This window comes from Melanaphis sacchari, unplaced genomic scaffold (assembly GCF_002803265.2).
Source record: "Melanaphis sacchari strain LSU unplaced genomic scaffold, SCAv2.0 Contig261_pilon_pilon, whole genome shotgun sequence".
In the NCBI taxonomy this organism is placed as follows: Eukaryota; Metazoa; Arthropoda; class Insecta; order Hemiptera; family Aphididae; genus Melanaphis; species Melanaphis sacchari.
The window spans coordinates 1349221-1361355 of record NW_020271135.1 but is presented as its reverse complement, the minus strand read 5'-3'; the positions used below and the strand labels follow the sequence as shown (position 1 = coordinate 1361355).

The following is a 12135-nucleotide window of genomic DNA, read 5'->3' as shown; positions in this document are numbered from 1 at the left end:
TTAATATTACAATTTTGAATAAGTGTGACTTGTAATAAAGTATTTACATTGTTTAATACCAGAATAAAATAAACGTTTTTGCTCATTTATATAGAGGATGATGACATTGTCAAAGTTAAAACAATAAGCATTCGTATCGCAGTATACTTATTGTAATCTCAATACTACTTATCGTTATCAATAATGACTGTTGTATATTGAATGGATGTTTTTTAATTTGACTTTTTTTAAACTATATAATATTATGATTTATAATAATAAAATATTTATTTTAGATTTAAAATGTTGTCCAACTAAATTACAATAAAATTATGTATACATTGTTTATTAATATAAATGTTTCGAATGATGACTAATATTTAAGAGTAGAAATATGATTAAATAATTATAACCTAACGTGAAATATAAATTAAAACACATCCACGATAACAATTTTTAAATAATGAGCAACATCACTATTTATTATGAGTATCAGTGATTTGTTTTCAGTTAAACACAGTTAACACAACTCAATTTTATTCACGAGTAATGAGTTGAGTCAAAAATATGTTGGTGATCAGTTACAATAAAAAGTTATCATTACTTTAAAATTTAAATAGTTTAAAATTAATTAAGTAGGTAAGGATTTTATAAATGAAAAATTGTACATATTATTATACAGTAGAACCTCCGTGTAACAGTTATCGAAGAGACCAGAAGTAATATTTATCATTCAGAAGTGGTTTTCCAATAAAGGTAATAATTATTAACATAAATAGATTAATATCATATAATATTGTATTGAGCAGTCCAACTATACGAATTATATGGTATATAATATACAATATCGTTGGCATTGGCCGATTTAATCATACAAAATTTTATAATTTTATTGTATTGCTATTTTAACTAGGTATATAAAAAAATAGGCTTAATTATTTTATGTTATATTCTTTAAAAGAAATTTTAATTATTTGAAAATTATTTTGTAGTTAAAAAACTTCATTTCTTTTAATTTTAACGCTTTTAAAGTGTAATACTTTTTTGTACAATTTCTCATTAGTATTGAGGTAAATTTTATATGAGCTATTTTAATATTTTACAGCATTGTACATTTGTAAAATAGTGATTTATCCTCAAATAATAATTGTAATTAACCAATAATTTTAATCGTAAAAGCCTAAGACATTCTATTATGATTTAAATAAATAACAGTTTTCTGTGAAATGTTTAATTAAATTCATTTTAAACTTTGTTTAGACATTTGTAATACTTAATTTTTGATAACATTTTTAGGCTATCACTCAGTTTTATGATTTTTACACGACCGATCGTCATATTAATCTGACTGTATAGGTATTTTATATTTACTGATTAATATTTTTTTCGAATTAAAATACATATTACGTGTGTGACTTATGTTTTTTTTTTCTCAAAAATGATACTTACACGTTGTGTATCCGGGTAAGTTTCGATTATAAAATCGGTTATATGGTTAGTATATGTATTGTTATATTAGATAATTACATAATAACTAATGTAAGATGGGTACTAACTAATAATTATATGCATATTGTGCGGTTGAGTGACCAAACTATCTGACATAAAACGTGTCATTTGATCGTAGAGCTCGTCATTATATTCGGGTGCTCTGTATAATGTACTTTTAGTAACAGTGCAGTATACATTATAGTTATTAATAACATAATACATAGCTTGTAATTTTTGTAATAATTGATATATTATAATATATCTATACGAACCGTTTGAAGGTCGCGAATATAACTTTATAAACTCCAATAAACCACAGTTTTTATAATAGTTTACACGCAGGTGCAGTTCAAATAGAAAAAGAACATAGCTGAAGTGGTCGATCCGAAAAAAATAAATATGTTACCAGCGACTGTTTTGCTTACTCTTATAGCAACAACCGTTTTGAAGGATAGCGACGCTGTGAGTATGTCATATGTATTGTTAGTTTCATATTTAAATTTACACCACCTTATCAAAAACATCTCAAGTTTCGAAAGATTATCACGATATCTTTCGACCGTTACATTTTTAAAAATATTCAAACAACGGAAAACAGAAATTGTTGAAATATTCTGTTATAAATATATAATAATAATATCCATTATTATACGAACTATATTGTATGCGTTTTAGAAACGTTTCGATGTGCATTTTCTCACTTAAAATATTAAACATTGTCACTCCGAGATATGATAATATAATATGATTATATATCATATAATATTCAATATCATATTTTATTTATTTTAAATTCGTTGCTGATAAAATTTACAATAGAGCATTTGGAAGTATTTGAACGCAGCTATTTTATAAATAGCTGTATTTTATTATTAAATATCTAGTTTAAAACAATCTTATTAATTTAAAAATTACTTGTTTATTTCAAAAATGGTTTGGTTTATAAAAAGTACTACCAAAAATAAATTATAAAGACATCTTTCAAAACGTAACATGATAATATTGACAATTATGAAAATAGAAATTTTAATAATATGGTAAAAACTAAATTAAAGAACATACAAATAAATAATAATAAATGTAGGTATATTGTACTAATAATATTTTGATTAATAATCAATCACACTTAAAAATAAATTTAAATATATAATTATAAATGTTTATGTACCTACTTAAGAAAAATAGTAAGATAAATAAAGTTTATAAACCAATATTTCTGTTTTGAAAAAGTTAATCTTGGAATATGCATTAATGTTTCAAAACGTAATATTGCCACAAAATACATAGAAATAGGCTGTTTTGGATTGATATAAATCTAAATAAATATTAAAAATAAGATTTATCTTTAAAAATTTAAAAAATGAATTACTTTTTTTTTAAAAATTAACTTTAATTTATTTATATTATATTTATTGATTCAGTAAATTTTATTAATTTTAGAAGAAAAAATGTCAAAAATAAATATTTTGGTAATAAAATGTTTTTGAAATATCACTTCTCAGTAATTATCATTTAGAGTTTTTAATAAAAATTTTGATACCAAAGCAACCTATAATGAATAATAATAATTAGCTCATTAACAATTGTTTTTAAAGATTACCTGGTAAGAATACCATGTATACATATGCAGTTTAAACAGTTTACTTTACTATCATTATTATTTATTTTACTGTTTGATATAATCCATAGTTATTTATTATCGTTTTCAATTTTTATTAACAAGGAAATTTATATTTATATCGTATCGAATGAGGGGCTATTCTTTATTTAAACTCTCATGCAACTCAAAAAATTATCGGCTATTCAATGGGCCCACTCGGTTACTGACTATAGATATAGACTAGGTAATAACTACGGTAAAATAATTATTATCTATATTCTATAACACCTAAATAAAATAGCAATGCTTTGGTATAAAATTCATCTGTTCAATTATTGAACAATGGTTCAACGAAAGAAACATTATCAATCTAAATATAATACGATAGCTTTCTAGGGACGTGAACCAGAAAAACAATTTCGTATTTTGTGTATTCGGTAAAATAATAATACCTATCCGTCGTAAGACCAAATGTAAAATAGTCACTCTACCCTGTGCGCCTGATTATTATTGTTATTATTATTATCGTTTAAGTAACTCGTGTAAAATTGTCGACTAAAAGATAGAAATTTTAATCTACGATATTCGTATATTTATAACGATAATACAGAATAATACTGAGTCTTGTAATTATATTGTACATGTGTACCACTAACAAATACAATATTACGAGTGTTAATTATTTTATCCTCCTATATAGTGAGGTGCCTTAAATATATTTATATTTATGTAATGTTTTTAATATGATTAACATTATTGTTTCTATTTTTAATTTTTACTCTTTTAGTACTTGAGCGAATCAGCCATTAAAAAAACACAACAGATGTTGAAAAATGTATGTTCAAAGAAACATTCAATTGAAGAGGGTAAGATATTATACACAATTACAACTATTTCAAATGTAATTTTTAATTTATACAAACCGATTTTATGTTACATATGATGGTTAATAAATCATAGACGTATTTAATTTCATCAAGAACGGAAAATTTCCTGATAACAACAATGACATAAAAGTAACGATATTTTTAATTTCTCAAACAATTATTAATAAACGTATCTATAGAATGACTGGCTACTCATTAATTTAATACTTAATTTTTTTTTTTTTTTAATATAGTAATATAGTTATAATAATAATATAATGATGATGGTTATTATTGTTTTAGTGTTACTTTTCCTGTATTTTCAAAACTATGCAAATGGTAAGTACCTATTTTTTATATTATTAAGTATTATTATGTGTATATTGGTTTATCTATATTTTATTATAATAGATATAGTTTATGACACTATTTTCTTCTAAAAACTACCATACTAATTATAGTATTAAAATGCTTTCGTTATAATCGTCATGTACATAATTCATCAATTGGTACTGTTTTTTTTTTTTTAAAGAATTTTTCTACAAACATTTTTAAGGAGTTTAATATAGACGATTTTAAAAACTTTTTCAACAAATTAAGAATTTAAAACTTAAATGGATGTACAATTGTATAAATACAATTAAAACAATATTCAAATTGCTTCATTTTGTTTGTTACACGATTACGAAATTATATACGTAGACAGACGGTTAAAATATGATCATTCCAATTGGTCAAATAACAATCCAGGATAATTTTAGAAAAAAACCACCTATTGACCTGTTACAAAAAATGTCGATAACAAATTATATTATTGACTATCACATAACATATTATTATCAATTTTTAGTTTGAGATTTTGGAATAGTAGTATTTTTTTTTTATAAAATTTTAAATAACAAAAATTTTTTAAAAATAAAATATTTTTCGAAAAGGATAATCTACAAAACCTTAGATTCCAGGAACTAGATAAAATCAAATAAACATTACTTTAATTTTTATAATAAATAGTTTTATACTGAAATTGTATATAATCTGAATTAAAATAATCAACCAATTCTTCAACATCATGTTTTGATGTAGAAAAGTTCATGTGCTGATATCCTCTCATGGAATCGTTATTAAATTTCTGTTGAATTACTTAAAAAATACAACGGATTATTATAAATTCGACTAGAACAATAAATACCTATTTATTTATTTCATAACATTTGACTATAAGTATGTTATTTAAGGCAACTGTTTACACTGAATAGTTTTATATGGATTCTGTAAACATAATTATATTACAATATACATCAGATAATACCTATATCATATTATTTTTTTAGTATATTTATCTATTTTTCAATACAGATTAGATTTAATTTAATTTTAATAACATTATAGTATACCGTTATGTAAATATGAAGTATTTATATACCTACATTTGTATTATAGGACTACGCGTGCTGTGTCCGTATTTTATTATTTGTTTAATTCCTGTCAAATTATTATTAAATATTTTTATTATATATAAATTATATTATTTGAATTCTATAAAAATTATTTAATTTTCTTGGATTCGTTTGTTCTATAACGATGATAAAATAAATGTTTTATTTGTCGATTTACCTTCGAATAATTGATTATTATAAAAATATAGTAGGTATTATATCATTAATTATTCAATTATTTTTTTCCAATTTCGTAACTAATACTAAATTATTTGTAGTTTTATAATAAAATATAAAAAAAAATATTAGAATAAGACACAAGTTATAGATAATATTTATTAATAATAATTTTGAAAAAAAATATTTTTATCATAAAAATCTTTGTATTAATTTACGGTCATCATAATAGTATATGAAAATAATAATAATATAATAGGGCACAAATGACAAATTAAGAAATCACTCAACTTTTGCCTACTAATTTAAAACATCGAGTGTGGCTAGAAAGAGCAATATTATACAGTACATATTATGTAGATTCCATTAAACAAGATATACATTTTAAATACATATACATATATATATTATATATATAATATAATGTAGTATTCCAAGTCAGAAAATGAATGGACTTTGGCTCTGTAGTTTTAATTAGTTTATTTTGTATATAATTATGATGTACGTACATTACATTACAACTAGCTATCTATGGTTATAATCAAATGATAAATATAAATTTCTTGTGCTTGAGTTTTGAATTCGCAGGCTAACATTTTATATAAATAATACAGAGTGATTCACTAGTCATGCTTGCTCATAGATTTTTTAATCACAATGAATTTATTCAATTTATAATTTTCGGATACTTAAAGTATACTCAAGGACCAGAATATTTTGAAATATTTAATTTCATTAAAGCTGAGGTGTATCATGTGACAACATAAACTTCTTAGAAAAAAAAAATACGAAATCAATGGTTTTTATTGTATCTTTACTGTTAAAAATATACACTTGAAATAATAATATCAGTAATATCCAATAACAATAATGAATTTAAATTCAAGTGAGTATTTTTGAATTATTTATTACTACCAAATAAGGATAATGGTCAATTTGGAAATAATAGTACCTAATTAATATTAATGTATTGACATATTCTAATTTTTAAAAATAAAATCAAATTCGCTTATAACTGCCTTTAAAGAACCAAGAGAATCTGATTGTTATTACCGAACTTCGTTATATCCAGATTATAAAAAGTAACTTAATTTTTTTTTTTAATTGAATTATTAACACGTTTTTGTTTTGTATTATTTTATTTAAGATTACATATTTTAACATTAAAGGTAGGTATTTATAATTTTTAATAAAAACACACATGTATAGTATATATATGTTTATGATTTGTTTTAAAAATAAACTGTTTTAGTGCTTTGTTTATAATTTGAATAAGATTTTTATCAAAATTAGAAATTTTTTTTTTAATGCCATTGATAATTCTGGGCCTTCTGGCGTATTTATATCTTTGTTTACCGAAAAAAAAAAGTACTTACCTGATCAATGAAAAAATAAACTTTCAATAAGTATGTCGTATACAATATACGTTTCGTATAAGGCACATTATCTGTTACAGATAAGATTAAGAAATTATTATTGCTTCTAACGAAATCAAATTTACTACTTGTGCATATATTATTAATTGCTATAGGTCAAGATAAAAAACCATTTTCATTTCAAAATAACATCGCTATATCCGTATTGTTGTTGTAACTAATATCGTTATATACGACTAAAAGTATTACACATAAGATATAAAAACCAACCAAATATATTGCTTGGAATCGTTTCTCCTGGAATATCGTTATACACGGCATCGTAATAAGCGAATTCGACTGTATCTGTGTATAATAAATAGATACAAGCAACTATATAGATCAAAAATATTTCGTATATTTTATATTATTGTTTTTAAAGACTATATTTTTGGTTTATATATTTTAATAATTCAGAAGTTAGTGTTTCAAATTTTGATTTAAATACTTCATCATTTTTTTAAAAAAATCATCAACGTAATTATCCAAGAAAGGGGTGATTTTAGTTTGAAAAAAGTATTACCAAACAAATATAGGATTTTTCTTAAATACTATAAAAAAATTCATGTATTTGGAAATTTGAAAATTTTAAATATATTTAAAAATTGCAGAACTTATAGAATTACCCAATATATAATTTGTTTATATCAATAATAAAAATAACGTATCATGTTAATAATTTTAGGTCAATCAAAAGGGAATGCTTGATAAAAAAATGTTCAAAGACAAGATGACGATGATGGCACCTCCGAATGTACTTAAAATTTTATTACCAGCCATTGAACAGTGTATCGGAAATGGAAATGGTAAAAAAAAATTGTTTAATTTTTATTTCGATTAATTTACAGTTTATTTTCAACAAAATTTACTTCATTTTAGACAAGGGTTCAGAAATTTGTCAGTCTTCGTACGATTTCATTAAATGTGCGTACACTCTTGATCCCACTGTAAGTAAAAATATTATATAATAATAATTGATTAACTAACATTAACGAATTTGCTATAATGGTACAATTTATATAATATTATTTTGTCTTTGTATATTATTGGTAGTAAATGTATTTATTTAAAACTTAATTTAATAAGATAAATAGAAATATTTTAAAATCTGGTTAAGATATTAATATATTATTAAGTATAATGATTGAACAATATTATAGTTTATTCATAAATAACAATATAATATACAGCCATAAAGAATTATGAAAATTTTTTGAAAACATATTTATCTTTTATATTTTTATTTAAATAAAATGATGTTGTCCAACTATAATAATGTAATGTTTTTAACCAATGCCCATAAAATTTTATGGATGCGATATATTTTAGACGTACTAAGTTTTTAACTTAAAAGTCATAATTATATCTTCCAATAAAGTGTCATAATTAAAATGATTAAAAAAAAAAAAAACAAAAACAAAATGAATGTTTGTTAAACATTTGATTCATTATAAATATTATTTTTTTAATTTAATTAACGTCTAATTAGAATCAATAATTATCAACGTTTAATATAATAAGTAATAGTTTAAAAAAATTTATCAAATGCATCCAAGAAAAAATAAAATTTCGGAATTTTGCTTACACTAAATGAGTTTTAGTGGTATAACTTGATCTTATAACACAAATATACAATAGATTTTTTTTATTAACTTTAACCGTGCATTTTTTTCGGGAAAATTAAATAATTATGAAGATCGAGAATCAAGTTTAAAACATTTTACTATGGTACTTGGATGTGGTAATTTTTAATTTTCACAGTATATTTTTTAAAAATATGTCAACAAATTACTAAAGAGGGTAAGTTTATGAACAATTTAACTTCAGTTAATTTAGTTAATTAACAAACAAAATACATTTTAATGCTAAAATTTTCAAATTAATACTGAGAAAATATTAAATTAATTCAGTCAACATCTATCATTAAAAAGAAGTTAATTAATTTGTTTTAATTACCACTGGAGTCATATATGTAGTGATTACGCAATATGATATTTTTTTTTAAAATAATAACTCTTTCATTTAATACGGATTTTATAGTATTAATTTTTCACTGATTATAATGATTTAGGAACGTATACATTTATTATGAAGTAAAACATATATAAATTTAACTTTACTTTTATTTAGTTAATGTGACTTTGATAATTAATACTAGTAATAACCATATATTTTCCTGATAATATAATGGCGTGCTTCGTTTAAAATCATAGTTTGAATGATTATGATTATGATAATAATTTGATTTGATTTTAAAAACCATCTAAGAGGACAACTGTGATTAAAGAAAATTAAATTTTTATAATTACTATTTGTTATAATTGAGTAATTTAGAGCGTGCAATTGTTTATTGAAACTTTTCTAAAAATACCTAGTTAGTTATTGATTTTTAAATAATTGTATAACCAGGTATTTTCGGGTTTTATTACTTTATTAGTCACGGCAGTATGTTTTTCAATAATGCATTATGACGATATTATTAAATTTATTCACTGAGGCAATTGTGTAATAAAGAACCAATCATAATTTTATTGTTCTTTGAAATCGTTCGTTATTTTGTTATTACATGTTATTACATGCATGCAATCAAGTATTAATTTTTCAACCACTTTTTTTTTTTTTAGAATTAAAAACGAATCAACATGACTATAATAATAACATATTTATACGACGGTAAATGCGTTAACAATTTGTAACGAATATTTTTGATTTTCAAATTGCAATACTTTTTAACGAACCAGTGTAAAATACGTTTAAATGGTTTATTATACGTAATATACTTATATTCATGTATGATCGAGATAACTTAATCGATATACATTTTAAGTATAAAAACTAAACCTAGAAATAATAATTTATTTACCAACACATACTACTGGAAATTTACAAATAATTTGTTTCTGGTATATTGAGTGATTAACCTAAGCATCTCCACCATAATTTTTTCCTTTTATAATTAATTTATTTAAATTCTGAATTTTTGAATTTTCGAATTAACTTAAAAAACTCCATATTTTAAAATTATTGAAATTTTAATAATTAAGGAGTGCCTTATGATGATACAAACTTCATTTTTTTTTTTTTTTGAAATGAGAACTCTCTTTCTCTAGTTTTTTGCTGTAAATTATTTAGTGGACAGTTTTTCAAAAAATGTTGATATACCCATAATTGAAAATTCAAACGCATAGTTTCTCAGTTTTTAAAATGTACCAATTTAATAAAAATAATATTTCTTAAAAACTATCAATAAAAATTAGATGTGATATTGTATCTAGTATTTATTTTACTTGGACCATTTTTATAAATTATACATGTATAATGTATATGGATTAATATTTACTTAAGTTTCAAATAACCAGAGCCCAGAATATACGTATCTTCCAAACTCAATAAATATAGTTAAATTTCTCAAAAATTACACGAAACTTATTCAAAATGTGATTTTAATACGTTAAAATTTTCAGAAAAAAATTATCCGTTATATAATTTACAGTTTAGAAAAGGTGAGTTGCATTTGAAAAATTAATAGTTTGTAGGTAGATATCTTAACAAGAAAGCCTTTAAGTATCTAATACAAAATATTTTAAAATTTTTTAAAAAATTATGGCCTTAAAGTATATTTATAATTTATAAAAATTAGATTTTGGATATCATTATTATTTATTATTGAAGAAAAAAATGGGTGTGCATGTTTAATGAATCACATTGTATAGCATGCAGGGCAACACCTGATTTATTGAATAGAAATTTCATGACTGTTTTTTGTCTTTAAACCTGACATCAATTAATATTCTGCACGACTCGCGTTAACGACAGTTGCCTTACTTTAGGCCATTAAAATCTATGATATATCCGCGGCCAATTATTATAGGCACGTTGTGCAGTCCAAAGGCGTAAAAAGTTGTGCATATGAGACTTTTACCAAAATTTTAATGACCGTTCTTATTCACGTTTTTGATGCTAATATATAATAGCACGTGTGATTTAAATATAATCATAATGTATATTATATAATACGCATTGTCGTTGTAAACCGATACGTTAGATGTACAGTAAGCTTGCACATGCTATAAAATATGAGGTAGTATTATATACATATAACATTTGTGTACTTCAACTTTTATTATTTAATCAAGTTATGATTTTTGGTATTTTTAAATGTATATACTAAAAAAACATTTTTAAATATTAAGATATTTTTTATGTAATTTAAGGAGTGTATTGTGGTGGAACAAATTTATAAGCACGTAATTTTTTTTTTTTTTTTGAACAAATGTAATATATATGTAAAATCTAAATCTAAAATGTAAATCAAAATTTGACGATTAATTTTCAAGTTATTAAACTTTATGAACTAAGAAAAACTGTTTTCAATAATGATTTTAAAATAAATATGAAATTATGTAATATTACTAGTTTCTACTTATTATACTCTGAATATTTTTACAATAATTATTATAAAATATTAATATAGGTTTTGCTGCTCTAATTTACAAATCGTCATAATATCTTTGAATCCCTCTATATCATGAATGATTAAGATCTATTAAACTTACCACACAAAATTCAGTAACCAAATTTTTGTCTGAATATATTAACAACTTTGAAAAAAATAAACAATCTGCTAACAGTTTTTAGTAAAAACAGTGGTTTTTCCATGAAAAAATAAATTTAAAGCACATCCCTTTTTAATGAGATAAAAAAAATATAAGTATTTAAAAATATAATTGTTGTTTAACTTTTAAAAATCAGAATTTAAATAAATCGATCATCAAATGTGAAATTGGCCGGAGTCAGCATACTTGATGAATTGCCTTATTTAAAACTATTTTGTATATGACGGATGCAACTTTCTTCATCGTTTATAATAATTACTATATTATGTCGATCATAATTAATGTGTTTCTATATTTTGTTTATTTTCAGACTTTAGAATATCTACCACTCTAGACGTCGTCACTTTCAATTAAAAGTTGATAGATTCCGAATATAAAAGAACCTAAAGATTTATCGTTTGAAGTATTTTTTTATTAATAATAACAATATGATTTTTATAATTTACTGTAGAATATTATCTGGGAATTTAAAATTCAAATATACATTACAATTATAATGTTTTTTTTTTTCATTTACAACAATTCATTATTCACAGACGGTATATTATCATGTAT

At 22.3% G+C, this 12135-nt stretch overlaps 1 protein-coding gene across 2 annotated transcripts; it reads left to right on the top strand.

The window, feature by feature from the left end:
- The first annotated feature begins 483 nt into the window (after positions 1 to 483).
- On the top strand, positions 484 to 11954 carry LOC112595230. 2 transcript variants are annotated; one of them, XM_025340367.1, is made up of 8 exons: positions 484 to 735; positions 1813 to 1932; positions 3858 to 3936; positions 4031 to 4086; positions 4240 to 4275; positions 7650 to 7770; positions 7844 to 7911; positions 11891 to 11954. In XM_025340367.1, the coding sequence occupies exons 2-8, from the start codon at positions 1870 to 1872 to the stop codon at positions 11912 to 11914; spliced, it is 447 nt and encodes a 148-aa protein (XP_025196152.1). In that variant the 5' UTR covers positions 484 to 735; positions 1813 to 1869; the 3' UTR covers positions 11915 to 11954. The 2 variants fall into 2 exon arrangements, with proteins under 2 accessions (XP_025196152.1, XP_025196151.1); XM_025340366.1 differs by having other exon boundaries at positions 1802 to 1932.
- Positions 11955 to 12135: the final 181 nt, after the last annotated feature.

Coding starts and splice junctions, on each gene's coding strand:
- LOC112595230 (XM_025340367.1), top strand. CDS start 1,870: ATGTTACCAGCGACTGTTTTGCTTACTCTTATAGCAACAACCGTTTTG. Junction 1,933..3,857: donor TTTTGAAGGATAGCGACGCT/GTGAGTATGTCA, acceptor TTACTCTTTTAG/TACTTGAGCGAATCAGCCAT. Junction 7,912..11,890: donor CGTACACTCTTGATCCCACT/GTAAGTAAAAAT, acceptor GTTTATTTTCAG/ACTTTAGAATATCTACCACT.